Source organism: Peromyscus maniculatus, chromosome 21, assembly GCF_049852395.1.
Source record: "Peromyscus maniculatus bairdii isolate BWxNUB_F1_BW_parent chromosome 21, HU_Pman_BW_mat_3.1, whole genome shotgun sequence".
NCBI classification, from domain to species: Eukaryota; Metazoa; Chordata; class Mammalia; order Rodentia; family Cricetidae; genus Peromyscus; species Peromyscus maniculatus.
In genome coordinates this window covers 963,918-984,580 of record NC_134872.1, presented here as the reverse complement: position 1 = coordinate 984,580, position 20,663 = coordinate 963,918, and the positions used below count along the sequence as shown (strand labels likewise).

The 20,663-nt window shown below is 41.7% G+C and overlaps 1 protein-coding gene and 1 pseudogene across 1 annotated transcript in view; one reads left to right on the top strand and one right to left on the bottom strand.

The window, feature by feature from the left end:
- Positions 1–15,494, bottom strand: part of LOC102904415 (patr class I histocompatibility antigen, A-126 alpha chain-like) — a 30,786-nt gene extending 15,292 nt beyond the window's left edge. Inside the window, exons 1-4 of the mRNA XM_076558050.1 lie at positions 15,400–15,494; positions 14,928–15,197; positions 14,448–14,723; positions 13,252–13,293 (exon numbers count right to left, since the gene is read on the bottom strand). Of these exons, the coding sequence (XP_076414165.1) occupies positions 13,252–13,293; positions 14,448–14,723; positions 14,928–15,197; positions 15,400–15,484 (673 nt within the window). The 5' untranslated portion in view covers positions 15,485–15,494. The remainder of the gene's footprint in view (positions 1–13,251; positions 13,294–14,447; positions 14,724–14,927; positions 15,198–15,399) is intronic.
- Positions 15,495–16,816: 1,322 nt separating this feature from the next.
- LOC102904099 (protein BEX3-like) lies at positions 16,817–17,487 on the top strand (annotated as a pseudogene).
- Positions 17,488–20,663: the final 3,176 nt, after the last annotated feature.

The following is a 20,663-nucleotide window of genomic DNA, read 5'->3' as shown; positions in this document are numbered from 1 at the left end:
TAATACTCAACCGGTTAAAAGATTTCAATGGAGGGTCCTCCCACAGGGAATGTTAAATAGCCCAACTCTGTGCCAATATTTTGTACAACAGCCATTGGAAGTGATATGTAAAAAATTTCCTAAATCTATAATTTATCATTATATGGATGATATTTTACTAGCTGACTCAAATGCAGATACTTTAGAAATAATGTTTGAAGAAGTAAAGAAAATTTTGCCTTGCTGGGGATTACAAATTGCTCCTGAAAAGATACAAAGAGGAGATTCTATTAATTATTTAGGATATAAAATAGAGCTACAAAAAATTAGACCCCAAAAGGTGCAAATTAAGAGAGATAGACTACAGACTCTTTATGACTTTCAAAGATTATTTGGAGACATTTCTCATCTATGAAGTATTGTTGGAGTAAAAAATGATGAACTGACTAATTTGTTCATAACCTTAGGAGGTGATAAGGACTTAAATAGTCCAAGAGAATTATCACCTGAAGCTGAGAAAGAATTGGCCTTGGTAGAAAAGAAAGTACATGAAGGGCACGTGGATCATATTGACCCAAAGCTGGATTGCATTTTGGCTATTTTACCTTCTAGGCATTCTCCTACTGGAATATTAATGCAGAGGGAAGATATTATATTGGAATGGATATTTTTAGCAAATAAACCAAATAAAAAATTAAAAACTTATGTGGAAAAATCTCTGGCTTGATTTGGAATGTAAAATTGAGACTTCATCAATTAGCAGGAATAGACCCAGCAGAAATTGTCGCACCTTTAACTAAGGAGGACATTGAAAAATTATGGACAGAAAGTGAACCTTGGCAAAGAGCTTGCAGTAATTTTTTGGGAGGAATTAACAACAAATATCCCAAAAGCGATAGAATTGATCTTATAAAGAGAGCTGATTGGATCTTGCCTCGAATTGTATGGGAAAAACCCATATCTGGAGTTCGAACATTTTATACAGATGCCAACAAAGAAGGAAAGGCAGGTTACAAATCAGAAAATTTAAGTAAAGTGGTTCAAAGTCTTTATAATTCAGTTCAAAAATCAGAATTGTATGCTATTCTTTTGGTATTAATGGATTTTTCAGAACCTCTCAACATAGTAACTGACTCTCAGTATGCTGAAAGAGTGGTATTACATATTGAGACTGCAGAATTTATCCCTGATGCTTCAGAATTAACTTCACTATTTATTCAGTTACAAGATACAATCAGGAAAAGGAGTCATCCTTTATATATAACTTACATCCGATCCCATACTGGTCTGCCAGGCCCTCTAGCACAAAGCAATGATGAGATTGATAAATTATTGATAGGAAATGTGCTGGAGGCCTTATAATTTCATAAAAATCATCATGTCAATAGTAAAGGTTTAAAAAAGGATTTTTCTATAACCTGGCAATAAGCCAAAGAAATAGTAAAGAGATGTCCTACTTGTTCCTTCTACAATCAAATGCCATTACCAGCAGGATGTAACCCAAAGGGTACTCAGAAGAATGAAATCTGGCAGAAGGACGTGTTTCACTTTGCAGAATTTGGGAAATTGAAATATGTACACCATACCATCGATACTTATTCAGGATTTCAATGGGCAACTGCTTTGAGTTCTGAAAAAGCTGATTCTGTAATCACTCATTTGCTAGAAGTTATGGTCATCATGGGTATACCTGCACAAATCAAAACTGACAATGCTCCATCATATTTCTCTGGTAAATGAAACAGCTTTTTTGCTCATTACAATATAAAGCATATGACAGGTATACTATATAATCCTACAGGTCAAACAGTTATAGAAAGAACAAACAGAACTCTAAAGGATATGCTAAATAAACAGAAAGGGGTAACAAAAACCCCCAGAAATAGACTGCATAATGTTCTATTAACTTTGAATTTTCTCAATTCCAATAAGAAAGGAACAACAGCTGCAGAGAGACATTGGATAATAGAAAAAACTACAGAATTAAATCAGCCTATATACTTTAAGGATGTGCTGACCTCAGAATGGAAACCAGGGTATGTGTTATGTTGGGGACGAGGTTTTGCTTTTGTTTCTACAGGAGAAGATAAGCTGTGGGTACCATCAAAACTGATAAAGGTTTGATTTGAACAAGAGAGACCTCTTAATTAGAGGAGGTGATAGTTCATCAACCAGCATGATCATCCAATTTAAACCATCTTATACCAGTAACACATGCCTTTTCATTTAATCAGATAATAACTTGCCAAAAAGGAAAATTGGTCTTGGGAAAAGGTTTTTGGTTTTGTCTTTTAGGAGAATGAAGGTTAAGGAATCTGAAGAACACTGGATAAATGAGACAACTGAAGAAAAGGGACAAATCATCTATCCCAGGAAACAGAGTAAAATAGCTTATGCGTCCAATGTTTTCCCTTACCACACCTTCTGCATGCTCCAGAAGGAAGGGGCATTCTGCTGCTAGTGTTCCTTGAAGAAACATTGTTTCTAGGAATGACCTGTTTACAGTCCCTTTTCAAATGTCCTTGCTTTCCACATCAAAAACATCTAACATTCCTCAAACTTTTTGAAATTACTTCTCCTACCCACATATCATCATGCTCATGAGCCTCAACATTATCCGTGTCTCTAATCCAACCTTCCAAAGGTGCAGATCTTGCCTTTAACAGCCCGATTATTCTTTTGCATGCTGCATTTGCATTCTCAAAGGCCAAAGAATCAATTATTATCTGACTAGTTTCTGAATCCTGGACCATTCTCTTTACTGCTGAAGCCAGTCTTTGTAAAAAAAAAAAAAAAAAAAAAAAAAAAAAAAAAAAAAAAAATCTGTGAAAGATTCTTTTGGACCTTGTATAACCTTTGTAAACGACTCATTTTCCCCCTTGTTCCTCAACTCTGTCCCATGCATTCAAGCCTGCCGTTCGACATAAAATTAGGGTTTGGACATGATATAAACATTTTGTTTGTACTGAAGCATATTGGCCTTCTCCAATAAGTTGGTCCTCGCAGACTTGTATTCCTTTATCCCTCCAATGTTTTTCTGTTTTTAGCCTCATCTTTGAACCAAGTTAGCCACTGGAGCCTATAACTGGGTTCCAGAACAGGCTGTACCAGCTCCTACCAGTCCTGTGGTATAATCCTATTATAAGTTGACCAAGAGTTTAACATTTTCTTTACATATGGGGAATGCATGCCATAAGATACTATTGCCTCCTTAAACCTTCATAAATCTAACATTTCAATCAGAGCCCAAATATTTTGTGTAGTCATTTGATTAGGCAACTGCTGTACAGTTACCGGATAAATTAAGGGTTACTTGTGAAAACAGGCTTTCTTTCTGTAACCTTATGATCCAATTTTGAAACAACTTCATTGTTAATTTCTTCTGTCTGAATTTGAATTTCTCTATAATTCATTTTTACAGGTTTAACAAGTTTTTCTAAAACTGTTATCCTGGCACTTAAATTGACTATCTTTTTAAATAGTTAAATGAGGTAAGCATAGTAATAAACTGCATAATTCAATCAACATTAATGTTCTCATATAGTTGTTCCATTGTCAGACTGCCTAAAATTTCAAACAAAGCCCAATTTTTTTTCCAATGTACACATAAAACCCACTTTTTTTAATGTGGAAAAAATTTCTCTTTTTAATAATTTCCTTTAAAATATCTGATATGTTAAGTGACTTACCAAATCTGCGTAGACCAGTAGAAATCTGAGGGAATTTCAAAACAGCCACCTAGTGTCTGAGGTGTGAATCCAGAGAGGAGAGAGAGAGAGAGAGAGAGAGAGAGAGAGAGAGAGAGAGAGAGCAAGAAAGAACAGCCACAAGTTCTGCCTAAGAGCTTAAATCCAGCCATGTGTTCCCGCTTGAGTGGAGTCAAGCCTTAGCTCTGTCTTCCTTAAGCTCTGACCATGTGTGTTGGTTTTACAGGCAGGGGCCCTGTTCGGCATGGCAGGCCTGAGTTGTTTGTAGCACCAGTTTTAAGCTAACCACTTGGGGCTAGGATCAGTCCGGCCTGAGGCCAAGCCGACCTGGGCCCGGGCTAGGGAGCCAACCGCCCAGGCCGGAAACTGGACCTGCTGCCAAGCCAAATCAAGTGGTTTTTAATGGATTCTTATCACGTTGGGTGCCAAATGTAGATGTAACCAATCATCTTATTAAATAAGAAACACAGAACCAATGCAAAGAAGAAAGCCAAGAGATCAGAGCTAAGAGCCTTACCCACCTGCTGCAGCTAGCCTCTTCAGCCAAGAGACCTCTCTGAAAGAGGTCTACTTCCTGTCTGTTTGTCTTTATATAGACTTTCTGTTCTGCCTTCTCATTGGTTGTAAACCCAAACACATGACTGCCTCATCACTGCCTGTATGTACAGCCCTCCAGGTCTTCTATGATATTGAGATTAAAGGTGTGTGTCTTCAATGCTGGCTGTATCCTTGAACACACAGAGAACTACCTAGCTCTGCCTACCAAGTACTAGGATTAAAGGCGTGAACCACCACCGCCCAGCTTTCACTATGGCTCTAATAGCTCTAACGCCCTAGCAATTTTATTTATTAACATACAATTAAAATCACATTTCAGTACAAATAAAATACCACCATACACTGTATCTCAAAGCATCTCATAAAATAGAAAGGGAAACAATACTACCAAAAGCATTTTATAATATGACCATTATCCTGATAACAAAACTGGGTAAAGACACAAAACAGACAAGCATAGGCCAATTTCTTTGATGAACTTGGATGTGAACATTTTCAATATAATACTTGAAATCAAAAGTCAATAGCACATTAAAATATCATATACCATGACCAAATCAGAATCATTCCAGAGATGATACAAGGATGGCTCAACATATTCGGTCAATAAATGTGATATGGCACATAGATGCAAGGACATAAATCACAGGGTCACCTCAATGTATGCAGAGAAGGTCTTTGACAAAGTTCACCATCTTTTGTGATAAACTGAAACCCTGAAGAAACTAGGAATAAAAGTAATGTATTTCAACATAATAAATGCTCTATATAAGAAAATTCTAATGCCGGGCGTTGGTGGCACACGCCTTTAATCCCAGCACTCGGGAGGCAGAGCCAGGCGGATCTCTGTGAGTTCAAGTGAGCTCCAGGAAAGGCGCAAAGCTACACAGAGAAACCCTGTCTCGAAAAACCAAAAAAAAAAAAAAAAAAAAGAAAAGAAAATTCTATCCAGCATTATACTAAATGGGGAAATAGTATTTCCTCTAAAATTAAGATGAGACAAAGGGTGTTTATTTTCTCCACTCCTATTTAATATAGTTCTTGATGTCTTAAGAACAATAAAGCATACAGGCCCAGCAGCGGCCCACAGAGGTAGACAGGCCCAGCGGCAGAGACAAGCAGACGCAGGTAGGCCTGTGCCTGCGGCCCACAGAGGTACACAGGCCCAGTGGTGGCCCGCAGAGGTAGATGGCCCAGCGGCAGCAGCTGACAGGGACATTTAGGCCTGGCGGGAGCCGGCAGAGACATTCAGGCCCATCGGTGGCCCACAGAGGTAGACAGACCTGGCAGAGACAAGCAGACACAGGTAGGCCTGTGGCAGCGGCCCACGGAGGTAGACGGGCCTGGCGGCGGGGGCCAACAGAGACATTCAGGCCCGGCAGAGGCCCACAGAGGTAGACAGGCCACGCGGCGGAGACAAGCAGACGCAGGTAGGTCCACAGAGGCGGCCTGCAGAGGTAGACGGGCCCGGTGGCAGGGGCCGACAGGGACATACAGGCCCAGCAGCAGCCGGCAGAGACATACAGGCCTGGTGGTGGCCCGCAGAGGTGGACTGGCCCGGCAGCAGTGACAAGCAGAGGTAGGTAGGCCCGCGGCGGCAGCGGCAGAGACATACAGGCCCAGCGGCAGCTGGCAGAGACATACAGGCCCGGCGGCAGCCCGCAGAGGCAGACAGACCCAGCGGCAGCTGACAGGGACATACAGGCAGACGCAGCTTGGAACAGGGATGCCTCTAACCCCAACACCTGGGGAAGAAGCTATCTCCGTGGGTCGGAACCAGAACTAATCTGAACACTCCATCTGAGGACAACCCAGGGCCCAGCTGCTGATCCTGTGAAACCCAACAACTTGGAGGTGTTGGTGAGACTACCCCATTCAGCTGAAATTTATCTGGGAGAGGATTCAGATGCCTACAGTTTGAAGTCTGAAGAAACAAGATCAGCTGAGGAGCTGACAAATGAACAAAACGTGACCTGGGAACACAGAAGAAGGCGCTGCCCAGCCACCAAACCAGATCACCAGAATCATAAGTATATACTTCACTGACTGAAATCAGCTGCCCCTGAAGAAATAGCCCAATAGCACCAATTTAACCAAGAACCCCTACTAAACCAAGACTAAAAATTAGAACAAGAGAGGCACTCTCAGACACAGACACCACCTGCAGCACACAGAGGAAGAGATGAGTAGACGCCAGTGCAAAAATACAGGCAACAACATAAAGACCTATATGGCAACATCAGAACTTAGTGATTCTTCACCTGCAAGACCTGAACATACCAAGACAGAAGAAACAGAAGAAATCAACCCTAAAAATGACTTTAAGAAGATGATAGAGGCCCTTAAAGAAGAAATAAAACATTCCCTCAAAGAGGAAATAAAAACTTTCCTTAAAGAGGAAATGAAAAACTCCCTTAAAGAGAAAATAAAAACTTCCCTTAAAGAGGAAATGAAAAACTCCATTAAAGAGAAAATAAAAACTCCCTTAAAGAAATGGAAGAAAAAACGAACAAAAAATGGGAAGAAATCAAATCAAGCCAAGAAAAAGCAATTAAACAGACGAAAGAAACATTCCAAGATCTGAAAAATGAATTTGAGACAATAAAGAAAACACATGCTGAGGGAATGCTGGAAATAGATATCCTGACTAAACGAACAGGAACTACAAAAACAAGCATAACCAACCAGAATACAAGCGATGGAACAGAGAATCTCTGACACTGAAGATACGATAGAGAAAATAGATTCGTCAGTCAAAGAAAACACTAAAGACAAAAAAGTCGTAACACAAAATGTCCAGAAAATTTGGGACACCATGAAAAGACCAAACCTAAGAATAATAGGGATAGAAGAAGGAGAAGAATACCAACTCAAAGGCACAGAAAATATATTCAACAAAATCATAGAAGAAAACTTTCCTAACCTAAAGAAAGAAATACCTATGAAGATACAAGAAGCTTACAGAACACCGAATAGGCTGGATCCAAAAAAAAAGTCCTCTCACCACATAATAATCAAAACACTAAACACACAGAACAAAGAAAAAATATTAAGAGCCGCAAAGGAAAAAGACCAAGTAACATATAAAGGCAAACCCATCAGAAAAACACCAGACTACTCAATAGAGACTATGAAAGCTAGAAGATCATGGACAAATCTCATGCAGACACTAAGAGACCACGGATGCCAACCCAGACTATTATACCCAGCAAAACTCTCAATCACCATAGGCGGAGTAAACAAAATATTCCAGGATAAAACCAGATTTAATCAATATCTGTCCACAAACCCAGCCCTACAGAAAGCATTAGGAGGGAAAATCCAGCCCAAAGAAGCTAAACACATCCATGAAAAAAAGAACAATAAAGCAAGAGAAAAAAAGAAAATGGACACAAGATGTAAAGCAAGAAGTTAAATTATCTTTATTTGTAAGTGATGTGATCCTATGTTTGATATCGAACATAATTTCAGAAAAGCAGCAGGATATAAAGCCTATATAACAGCCAGCAGCTTTTCAATATAACAACAACTAACATGGTGATAAATATCAGGAAAGGAACCCCACACATAATTGCTTAAAAAACAAAATTAAACAACTAAATATCTAGGAATATATGTAAGGAAGTAAAGACATCTACAATAAAGATTAAAACACTAAATAAGGCTGGGCATGATGGCTTACATTTGTAACACAATACTCAGCAGAAGAATGAGGGTTGCTGCAACTTTGGTGCCAGCCTGGTTTACATAGTGAGACCTTGTCTCAAAAACCAAAACTATCCAAACAACAACAACAAAAGAAAGGAAGGAAGGAAGGAAGGAAGGAAGGAAGGAAGGAAGGAAGGAAGGAAGGAAGGAAGGAAGGAAGGAAGGAAGGAAGGAAGGAAAACTATAGAACAGCCTCCTATGCTCATGAATAGGCAAAATTAATACTGCAAATATTAGCCGGGCGGTGGTGGCGCACGCCTTTAATCCCAGCACTCAGGAGGCAGAGCCAGGCGGATCTCTGTGAGTTCAAGGCCAGTCTGGGCTACCAAGTGAGTTCCAGGAAAGGCGCAAAGCTACACAGAGAAACCCTGTCTCGAAAAACCAAAAAAAAAAAAAAAAAAAAAAAATACTGCAAATATGGCTGTAGTCCTGAAATAAATCTAGAAATTCAGTACAATTCCCAAAGACATTCTTTAAAGAACTAAAAAACATTCTAAATTTATATGGATGCAGGAAATACTCCTAAAAGTCAAAGTAGTTCTTAGCCGGAAGAACAATACTAGAAGTGTTAAAATCCTGATCTTAAAATCTATTACAGAGACATGGCTTTAAAAAAGAAGAAGTAACAGGCGTGGAACAGGCTCAGACATACACAGATCAATGGAATAGAATAGAGGACTCATGTAATCTATAGCTACACTGTAAGAACCATCCACATTCCAGAACCAGGTGCTCCCTCATCCCCCACCCAGCCTTCAAACGCTCAGCACAAGCATCACTGTCATCACAATGGGACACATTTCCACCGTGCCATGGTCCCAAATGCTCATGCCCCATACCCCCTATAAAGTCCAAGTCATCACCCCTCTCTCTCCCTCCCTCCCCTATCCCTGTCTCCCCCTTCCTCTCTTCCTCCCCACCTACTTCCCTCTCTTCCATCCTCATGCTGAGGCAGGCTTTTGAACCCCTCCAAGTAAATCCCTTGTGTGAGATCTGTTACACAGTGTGATTACTATGGCATTCCCTGACCCTCTGATAACTGAAAAAACCCTTACATACAGTTATTTTATTCAATCACAATGCCTAATACATGCATTGGAGGAAAAAGACAAACCTATTCAACAAATGTTATTGGGAAAACTTGATATTCCCATGTAGAGGAAGAAAACTACATCCTCATCTCTCACCCTGTAGAAAATAATCTCAAAGACTTTAAATGTAATATGAAACTCTAAATTCTGCTAGAGAGAAACCCTTTTGATATATGCATAGACCAGGTCTTTTGAGAAAGGATTAAAAGCTCAAGAAATAATAGCAAGAGTTGACAAATTGTATTGCATGAAATTAAAAAGCTTCTACCCAGCAAAGAAACAATCAGAGAGTGAAAAGATAATCTAAGAAATGGGGGGAAATCTTTAACAGTTATAATCCAAAAGAGGATTAATGTCTACAATATATAAATAATTCAAAGACAACAAAACCAAGAGCCAGGTGTTGTGATGCACACCTGGAAACCCAGAAACTGGGAAGGAGACTACAAGTTCAGCTCCATAGACTGTGTTTCAAAAATAAACAAACAAACAAACAAAGGATCATTCTGGTTTAGAGCTGAATGAATTTGTGGGAATTAAGCAAGACAATGGAGGAAACAATTGGAAATTCATTTAGTAGTTTAGGGAAGGGGCACAGGCTGCTTTTCCTTAAGGCGTGAGCAGAGAAAACAGAGCAAAGAAATTGAATTTTAAATTCATTTAAAACATGGACATCACAATATTTCCTACTGGATTAATCTGGACTACAAAATAAAGTAAAGATGCTACCAAAAAATTACGACTATACAAGTAGCAGAATAGATTTGCTGTTTGCAGATGAGGAAACACACATAAGGCAACCAGATTAGCAGAGGACAGATAAACCTGCAGATTAGACTTGTCTGGGCTGGAGAAATTTATTTAGAAGGTGGTCTTTTGTTTTGTTTTGTTTTGTTTTTTTGAGACAGGGTTTCTCTGTGTAGTTTTGGTATCTATGCTGGCTCTCTGTAGACCAGGCTAGCTTCGAACTTACAGAGATCTGCCTGGCTCTACCTCCGGAGTGCTGGGATTAAAGGTGTGAGCCCTCACCACCCAACTTTTGGGAGGTGGTCTTAAGTGGCATTTAAAAACTTGGAAGTGAATAAAATCATCAAAAGGATTATCAATTGTAGACGAGAAAGAGAACAGGACTGATCCTGGCCCCTCCAGTGCTCAGTGATCTCTTTAGAGAACACACCTTGAACACAGACTGTGCAGCTCTGGGCATGTGTCTAGAAGGCTGGTAGACCAGGGAGTCCCAGACTTTCTTGTGCACAGGAATCCTCTGGACATCTCAGCAAGATTCAGAAAAAGTCAGACTTGATGACACAGGCTTTTAATCCCAGCACTCTGGGCAGAGACAGATGCCTCCTCTCATAGGTTCTCTGAGTTCAAGGCCAGCATGGTCTACATGTACAGCTAGCTCCAGGCAAGTCAAGGCTACATAGTGAGACTGTTTCAACAAACAAACAAAGGGAACCAAACCTCACAAACAGAAACAAAACAAAAGGCTTGGGAAATCTGTGAAGACACAAGAATCTCTGTATTTATAACAAGTGGTGCAGAGGCAGCTGTTATTCAGATCATGGAGCTGCAAGGAATGTAACAAGGAGCTCCTGGGCCTCCTAGCTCCATCAGCCTCACTTGTGGCACGTTACATAAATAATTCCTGCTGCCAGGTATGGTGGTTCATATATGTAATTCTAACACTCCAGGATAGGGAAAGAGGATTGTAGGTATTTCATTGCCATACGGATTTTTATTATTAAATTTTTTAAAATTGTGTGACAAAATATCCAGCAGAAGCAACTTAAAGGAAGAAAGATTTATTCTGATTCATGATTTCAGAAGGTTCAGTCAATCTCAGCATAAGGTGTGATGGAATAAATGGCAGCAGGGGCATGTGGTTGGGATTCCTCCAACTTCAGTAGATCAGGAAGGAGCATGGAGGCATCCTCTCATCTGGCTTTCTCCTGTTCTTCATTTTATCCTTGGGCCCCAGGGTTGGTTTTCCATCCTTAATTAATCTCTGGAAACACTCTTACAGATGTGACCAGAACTGAATCTCCCAGGAGACTCTAAATCCAGTCAAGTTAACAATGAAGATTAACCATCACAGCTACATAGTGATTCCCAAGCCAGCCTGTAGTGGGTAGCCATTCCAGCTTGGATCTGGAAGTTCCAACCCCCATTGAGACTCTGGCAACTGTCACGCCTATGAGGCCAGGCCAGGGGAGGTGCCTGGAGACCTGAAAGCTGGATGGGCCAGCGCTCTCTCTGTTCCAGGACCCTGAATGTTGGAGGTGGACCGAGCAGAGGTCCAGAGAACACCACTGGACTGCAATACACCTTTCCCAGACCCTGCAACCTACCTATCACTTAATTTGTGAGTTATGCCATTAAATAAATATCCTTTTAACTACATGGAGTAGCCAAAATAATTTCACCAATACCAGCCTGGGATCCAGTGTGAGATGCTGTTAACAGAGAAACAGAAAAAGGAAGTGTGAGTCCTGGGCTACATACTGAGCAATCTAAATGAGGGATCTGGAAAGAGTCCTGAGAATTTTGGAACAGGATTTATGGCCACTGATGTTAGTGGTAAGAACAGCCTCCATAATGGAAAGGGGTGTTATATAGGCATTCCATTTTGGGGAGGGGTTGAGAAAGAGAAGGGAGAATATACATTATCAGTCCTGAGTTGTCATGTTGACCGATTTGTATTGTTTTCTCTCCCATGAGGTGTAGCTTCATATAGAAAAACAGGAAGCAATTACATAGAATAGACTGGCTGCTATCTGAAAATTCCCTAGGCTGATTTCTTATTTTTAAGTATAAATAATGGAATAAAAATTCTTATCATTTAAAAACAAAGGAATTTAATAAAGATATTGGAGGGTTGGTGATTTTTTTTTTTTTTGAAAAAGCCATGAACCAAATCTGAGGCTTCATAGTTAGGAACAGAACTGACAAGAACATCAACATCACATCTACAAGAATCCACTGAGCACAGGAATCACTGACACCCAGGATCTGGTCTCTATGGGACAGATTTCCTGCTGCTCATGGGAACTGGATGTGCCAATGTCACCCCAGCCAAATTCACTTATGAAGTTCCAGCTTTTCCTTATCACCATGTGCTGAGTCAAGGTGCAGCATGTGGTCACTCAGCTGGTGGAGCCGAGGACTACCATGTGGTGCCCAGCTGCAGGAATGTTAGGAAAGTGACAGAGAGACTTGCTCTCTGTCTCCTTTCTGTACACTTACTAGGTGTTCCCTTAATGTGTAAGGAGAGTTCAAGAGCTGGGACAAGATAGTAAAAGGTAGAAATACAATGATGAATGTAGATTCCTGGAAAAGTTACCTGAGTAACTAAATCAGAGGAAATAAAAAGACTGACAGAGATCCAGGGTAATGATGCTCTAGAGTACCTCCATAGCCCATACTTTAAAAAGTATTAGCACTGCTGTATATGATAGCACTTGGGAGGCAGAGACAGGTGATCTTGATTCTAGCCTGGTCTGCATAGTGGGTTCCAGGACAACCAGGGCTATGTAAAGATACCTTATCTTAAAAAAAAAAAAAAAAAAAAAAAAAAAAAAAAAAGCAAAACAAAACAAAAACCCTGCTAGTCCACTGCGTTCCAGGTTAGGTGAGCACTCACACATAGGTGTGTCTCATAGCAACAAAACAGGACATGAGCACATTTCCATCTAGGGCTTCAACTCTATGGAAAACCCTCAGACACCAATCCCTTCCCTACCTGAACTTTTCTTCCTCATCATCACAAGGGCAGCTACAGCTCCAGTGACCACAACTCCAAGGAGAACCACACCAACAGTCATTCCAATTGTGGGCCAAGGAGGTGGTGGCTCTGGGAAGACAGAGTAGAGTTAAGGGGCCCTAACCTCCAGCTCAGCACTGATCCCACTCAGGGTCTCCAGAAGGTCACCTGTCTTCCTGATAATAGGCTCTGTGCTCTCACCCCTCCTTACCCCATCTCAGGGTGAGGGGCTCAGGCAGCCCTTCATGTTGCACATGGCATGTATATCTCTGCTCCTCTCCAGAAGGCACCACCACAGCTGCCCACTTCTGGAAGGTTCCATCACCTGCAGGCCTGGTGTTCACCAGCTCCATGTCCTGGGTCTGGTCTTCCCCATCCCTCTTCCAGGTCAGGATTATCTCAGATGGATAGAACCTGATGGCCCAGCATCTCAAGGTGACATCACCTTCAGGTCTGGGGTGATGAGTTATATGTGCCTTTGGAGGGTCTAAGGAGAAGAGTTGGAAAATTCAAGCATTTTATAATTTTTCTGGGGACTTAAGCTATATTCATGTGCGTATCCTGCAACACACAAGAGAATCAAGATGTGGGCAGGAGATGGGGGGGTGGGGGTGAAAATTCCACAAATGTTGTGTGCACTCAGGCACTTAGTATAATATATTCCTTGGAAAAGGAATACTCCCAAGTCTCCCACCATGAAAAGAGGATTTCTGGTCTTGACTTGGGTGGAGGGATGAGAGATTCATCATCACTTAAGTCAGACCTCCAAAGACATTGGGTGTGGGCAGAAAACTCAGCCTCTGAGAAGCCATGGTTCACAATGGGCTGCAGACTGAACAGGGTTTCTGTTGGTTATTTCAGGGATCTTCTTTCTGTGGTGATATATTGTGTCCCCGATATATTGTGTACCCTAATAAAACTTATCTGGGATCAGAGATCAGAACAGCCACAAGATTAGACATAGAGGCCAGAAAATGATGGCACACACACCTTTAATCCTATCACCAGATGGATCTCTGTGAGTTCAAGGCCACACTAGGAACAGAGCCAGGTGTGGTGCACACAACTTTAGTCCAGCACTTGAGATCTCATGTCTTGCTTGGGAAAGACAAGCCTTTAATCCCAGGATGTGATGGCAGGAAGCACAAAGGCATATAAGGCATGTGGACTAGGAACTAGAGGCTTTTAGCTTTTAGGCTTTCAAGCAGCAGTTCAGCTGAGATCCATTCCGGTGAGGATTCAGAGGCTTCCAGTCTGAGGAAAAGGAATCAGCTGAGGAGTAGTGAGGGGAGGTTGGCTGTGGCTTGTTCTGTCTCTCTGATCTTTCAGAATTTACCCCAATAGGTGGCACCAGGTTTTTTTGTTTTTTGTTTTTTGTTTTTTGTTTTTTACTTAATAAGACCGTTTAAGATTCATGTTACATCTTTCCTATTATCCCAAGAGACCCTAAACTGTCTTAAGAGAGGTGTGAGTCCCAGGAGAGTCACTCTCTGATGTTGGGTCAGAAAAACCAGGAGCACTTCTTCCCCTCCGGATACAAGAAGAGCTACAGTATTTCAGCTAGTTTCATTTCCTGCCTCCTTGGAGGCATGCGCCCTACTCCGAGTGCAGAAGGAGGAATTGTTTCTCAGACCCTCTTACCTGAGCGCTGCAGAGTCTCCTTCCCTAGCTCCAGGTGTCTGAGTAGCCAAGCAACGCACTGGCCCTCCAAGATGAGCCTCCAATCCTGTGCTACATTTTTTTCCTCCCACTGCCGCTGAGTGATCTGAGCCGTCTTGTCTGCGGCAGTCCAAGTTCTCAGGTCCTCGTTCAGGCTGATGTAATCATGGCCATCAAAGGCATGTCTATAGTGCCCACGGAGGAAGCGTCGGTCTGGACCCACGTCGCAACCAATGAAACACTGGAACGTATGAGAGCCTACCGCCGCCCCCAAAGTCAGCCCGGTCTCAGGGCCCAGCCCACCCACAGAATTTCCACCTAAACTGAGCTAGAAACCCGGTCTTAGTCCGATGCTTTCTCGGGTCCAGGGTCTCTGCGGGCCCCACAGCCTGGGACCGAACCTAGAATCTAGGGCCTGAGGCGACTTGGGCCAACCCATGGGGACATGTAGGGGTCACTCACCGTCATTGCTCTGGTTATAGATCTGGAGTGCAAATCTCACATTTTCTCGGGCCTTGTGTGAATATCTCTCCATACCTACTCTCTCCCACTCCAAATAATCCCTGCCCATCAGCCTCGCCCATGGCACGAGCGGTTCCATCTTAGTAGCCATGTCACTTTCGAAGCGCAGGATTTGAGTGTCATCCACGTAGCCAACAGCGAAGACTTTGAGACCTTGAGGACCAGTTCGAGATGCAGTCGTGGTTACGAAATACCGCAGCGAGTGTGACCCTGGGGGAGGTACACAGCGACACTCACAGGACCATGGGCAGGTGTGCTGGCCTGGAGGGGATCAAGGCTCAGGAATCAGAATGCAGGTGGAGAGGGCTGGGAGGATCTGGGTGGGTGATGAGAAAGGGCTTTTGGGATTCTGCCCTGGCCGGGTACCCTAGCTCTGCTGACAGAGACCCTTCCCTTCCTGACCCACACTCACCAGCGCCACTATGGGTCTTGGTCTTCATCAGAGGCAGGAGTATTGAGAGCAGCAGGAGAGCTGGACGCTGCACTGCAGCCCCCATCCTTGGTGTCTGGAAAACTGGAGGGATTGAGACTTTGTTCCTCTCTGGGTAATTAATAGCGTTGTGGTTTGTGGGGAGAGACCACAGTGACTGTGAGTGTATTTCTCCAGAAGTCGTCCTTGCAGTGGGAGTGAGAACATGTGTCCAGATGGACAGAAGGGACAGCTAACATTGATTGAAAGCTACAGAAAGGAATTTGGGGCCATGAGGGAATTCCAAACGTATGGCTTCCCTACCTCAAACACTGTGAAGGCAAAACCTCAGACCAGGGACTTATGGAGACCACTTCCTCCTGTAATTGGAGCTCTTTGAGTCCTGTCAGGAGGTGTGTTGAGATTATGAATGTTTTGGTTTCAGGGTCTCTTATTTGTGCTTATACATTATTAAGTGCCTCAAAGTTTTATGTAGGTTAATTCCCATTATATTTACTGTGTTAAAAGCTGTGCATGGTGACTGACATCTGTAATCCCAGCACTTAGGAGACTGTGCTGGGGCAAGAGGTTTGGTATGAGTTTAAGGCAGCTTACCCTACATGACACTGACATTAAAAAAAAAAAAAAGATTTATTCATGGGCGTGTGCGTGTGAATATGTGCGAATGTAGGCCATGTTTGTGAGGATGTCATGAAAGTCAGAAGAGGAAGTCAAATTCTCTAAAACTGCAATTACAGGTGTTTGTGATCTGGGTGCTAGATACTGACCTGGGGTCATCTACAATATCAGGAAGCACTCTTAACCACAGAACCATCTCTTCAGTCCCTTCATACTTTGACTATAAAAAAGACTTTTTAAAAGTGAGATTGCCCTTACATTCTGCAAGTAAGTAGTGGTGAAGAATGTAGTAACCCCTGGTTAGTTTTTCACAGCCTTGGTTCAGAGTAAGGTGTCAACAGATTAACTCACTGTCAAGCACACTACAGTAAATATTGCTGTAATTTTTATACAGCAATATTTTTAAACTGATTTTATACTGATTATACAGTAAATCTGAGAGGCACAAAAGTATTTTTGATATCATACACCTCATGAAAATAGCTAAGTAATTTTATGGGTTCTATCCAGCTTCAAACGCTATTGGTTTATGTTGGTCTTAAAGACAAAAGACTTATTTCCACCATTCAAGAGGCTGAGGCACCAGGGCTTCCAGCATTTGAGGAATGGCCTGAATTCTATAATTTTTTTGTGTGTGAGAGGAAAAGAATGCAGAATGTTGGGGAATAGTAAATTATTTTTAGAGAAAGTCAATGTGCTCAGAGAACATGTAATTGTGCCCAGAGAAAGATTATTTGAAAATTGTTTTGTTTTGGAGCATTGGATGGGACTAAAGTAGATGATGATGGTATGTGGCAAAAGTCTGTCCAGGATGCTGACAGGCTTCTTGCCATAACAGACTCTTAAACAAAGGGAGAGGAACAGAGGTAATTATTTTCTTCTTTGGTGATTCGATACATTAGGCAGGCTAGGGGAGAGAAGAGTAAAGTCCTGTTCAACACCAGCTGCTAACTTCCTTTATGTAAAATAACCAGCACGAGGCTGCAGAGCTGCACAGCATCTGGCCACCAGCTCCCTGCTGCCATCTACAAAGCAGGCTGGCATTAGGCCTGGGTGAGTCAAGCGTGTCTGCTGGCAGCACATGTCTCAGAGAGAATTGGGAAGAGGAGGACATGGCAACGGATAAGCCCAAGAAAAGGAAGAAATAGAGCAGCTGCTGCAGAAGAGACAGAAGACTGACCACCCTTTGGGAAGAGGTGATGGCCACCAGCCTACAGGAAACAAGAGAAGAGGATAGGCTCATTGACTTGCTCTTAACTTCCTACAGGCTGTACCCAACAGGCAGATTAATGATGAGATGAGTGGAGATGGAGAGGCTATGGATGATGTGATGGAAAAGATGAGAAGAATCAAGGGAAAACTTAGGGAGCTACAGTCAAGAAACTGTATATTCTTAGGGAGGAGCTCTCTAATCAACATGCTCATCATAATGAATTTTGCCTTATGCCTTGACTTCTGCAATTTTCCATGAGATTCATACAGTGATTCTGACTGCCTTCTTCTTCCTTGTATTTTCATGGCATGCCTTTACTGATCTGTTTGTGGTGAGCCTTGTGTTATTTCCATGTGCTAGGTGGGTCTATGTTGCAGGCTTCTAATTGGAGATTGCCTTCCCATTCAGTGTAAGTTTCTGTGAACAGTGCAGTTTTGCCCATTTGCACAAGAAAATAATGTAAGTAAATAAAGCATTTGAAAAGCAAAACAACCAACCAAACAACAACAAAAACAGTATAAGCTAAGCATGGTGGTTCATGCCTTTGATCCCAGTACTCTGAAGACAGGGGCAGGCAGATCACCATGAGTTTGAATACACAGTGAGCTCCAGGACAACTAGAACTACAGAGAGAGACACTTCCTCAAAAAGCAAGACAAACAAATCCGCATGCCAGAGTTCCAGATTTTGGTGAGAGTCCCTGGACTCTGTGACTTCCCCATCTGAAATTTCCCTGCAAGTGTCACACAGGAGTTGGCAGCTGTGAAAAGGAAAAGCAGACCAATAACCAAATGGCAATAAATCTTCAAACAGAGAAAAGGATTAATTAGAATAAAACTAAGTAATCAGGATAGAATAAATCTAAGCACATTCCCCCAAAACCCATTAAAGCAATTATTCATAAAATAATTAAGTCACAAGTGGTTTAGCTTGTTTGCCTGATGAATAGATATCTTGTGTTTTAAGAAATGCAGACCAAAGCTCAGTGTGGTGACAGAGACCTGAAATCCCAGCATTTGAAAAGTGAGGCCAGCCTGGCTAATCAGTGAAAGACCCACAAAGAGAAAAGCACAAGAAAAGTGTTTTATCTTTCTGGTCCATGGTGGCAGCACATGCCATTAATCCTAGCACTCAGGAGGCAGAGGCATGTGGATCTCTGAGTTCAAGGTTAGCCTGGTCTACAGAGCAAGTTCAGGACAGCCATGGCAACACAGAGAAACCCTGTCTCAAAAAAGCAAATAATAATAATAATAATAATCATAATAATAATAATCATAATAATAATAATCATAATCATAATAAAGCAATAGCTTTATCTTTAGGAGGATTTTTCAAAGAACACTATGAGAGGAAAGTAGATGGATCCTGATTCACGACACTGGGAGATCGCTGTCTGCTGCTGGGGCTTGAGACAGGCCTAGAAATCTAAAGTTACTTGTAGGGCTGGCCCTCCAATTGTCCTTATCTCATTTGCTTTGATTCATATGAATCCAGGAGGATATTTTTCTTTCATCTGATGTCAGTTGGGTGGTTTAGTGTTACTATATAATGTTCTTTCTGATGTGGGAACCTCAGGGGAAAGCCAAATGTTTTTAGTCCCTTAATTATGAGGACACATATGTACTATTTTGTAGAAGATATGTGCAAGCCAAAGTGTTAAAAGTCAGAGGAAGTTCATTTGGCCAGACTTGCAGCCATTTATCCTTTTTGGACTGTGGGACAATAATAGCAGTAGTCAGAGATAAAAACAGGCTTATGAATTGGGTACAAAAAGAATGGAGCATTTCAGGCTACATGTTTTGTATTGGCCAAGCCTCTAATTAGTTATGCCTTCAGTTTTAACTTCTTCTTTTCCTTTTTTTGGCTTTTCAAGATAGAGTTTCTATAAATAAATAAATAAATAAATAAACAAACAAATAAATAAATAAATAAAAGTTTCTCTTTCTAGCTCTGGCTGTCCTAGAACTCACTTTCTATACCAGGCTAGCCTTGAAATCAGAGATCCACCTGCCTCTACATCCTGAGAGCTGGGATTAAAGGCATGTACCACCACTACCCAGCAGTTTTAGCTTCTTTACTGTAGCAATCTTAGTGGGAAAGTGAATAACCTATAATGGAGCATTTATGGTAACATCTGTTAGTACATGGAGTACCAGCTAAAGTTAAGAATGTGTAGTTACTAGATTGTGTCAAATTCTTGGCAAGTTCCATACTTATTATTTGGAGTAATTTTAATAGTGTTCATGTTTCCTTTTGCCAGCATAGAAGTTCTAGTAAGGGCAATATTTCTTAGTAGCATAAAAAGGGAGAAATAGAGAGTGACCGTCAATACACGTGTGTGTCTCATTCTGTTTCTAACTGCCTTAGATTAAAAAAAAAAAATTATTCCTAAGTCCTGCTACTCTGTAGCATTTTTTTACAACCCTGTAGTAGCCTTGAAAGCTGGTCTTTTGGGCTGTTTTATATGGTGCTGGAATCAGTGATCATCAAAAAGATAATCAGAAGACTATCCAAAAGAAGTAGTCCTCATGGAGGTTGTCCCATGTTAGCACCTTCTGGGAGTGTTCAAGAGAGAGGACTCCCTAATCAGCAGCCTCAGATAGCCCTCAGTCAGGATTCTGCAGATCCCCTGGACATGGAGAGCCAGAAAAGACAGGTGAGTAGTCTGATTTTCCAACCTTCCTTTTGGCTTTTCCTTTATTTCTATTTTTTCCTCAAAATGAGTCAAAAAGAATCTAGAGAATAGCAATTGCTCATTGAAATTATTAAACACATGCTTAAGAAGAGAGGAATTAAATTTAGTATGAGCCAGCTGAATGAATTTCCTAAGTTCATACAAAAAGTCAGCCCCTGGCTTCCAGACTGGGGGACCCTAGATGTAGACAATAGGGATAGATATTAAGATAAATAGTGTACAGAAAATGAAGGGATGGACATGCCTCTTATGGTATTTGCCATATGGAATGGACTTAGAAAAGCACAGGCAAATGGTCAAGAGCTGAAGCACAAACCAGATCTGGAACCAACCAACCCCATGAGGGAACACCTCCACTGTCACCTCACTCAGAATCTAGAAAGAATGCTTATCCTTTAATAACAGATCCCAGAGAAAACTGCCTAGAAAAGGATACTGATAAATCAGACATGGACAAATTAACCTCTGAGGAGGAAACTGGGTTGGAGGAGGAGGCAACAGAGTGTCATAATCCTAAATGTCTCCCCCTGCAACGTTTAACCACACATTCCAAATGGCCTGAGCCCCTAAGAAACGTAAAAAGAAACAAAGGAGACCTCTGAGTTTTCTTGGGTTTGTAGGTCAGGCTCAGCTACAGGGGATGACAGGCACCAGAGAGCCTATGTTTACTCTGAAACTCTCCTCCCCTCCCTACCTCCCTTCCCTCATTGGGGATCTAAG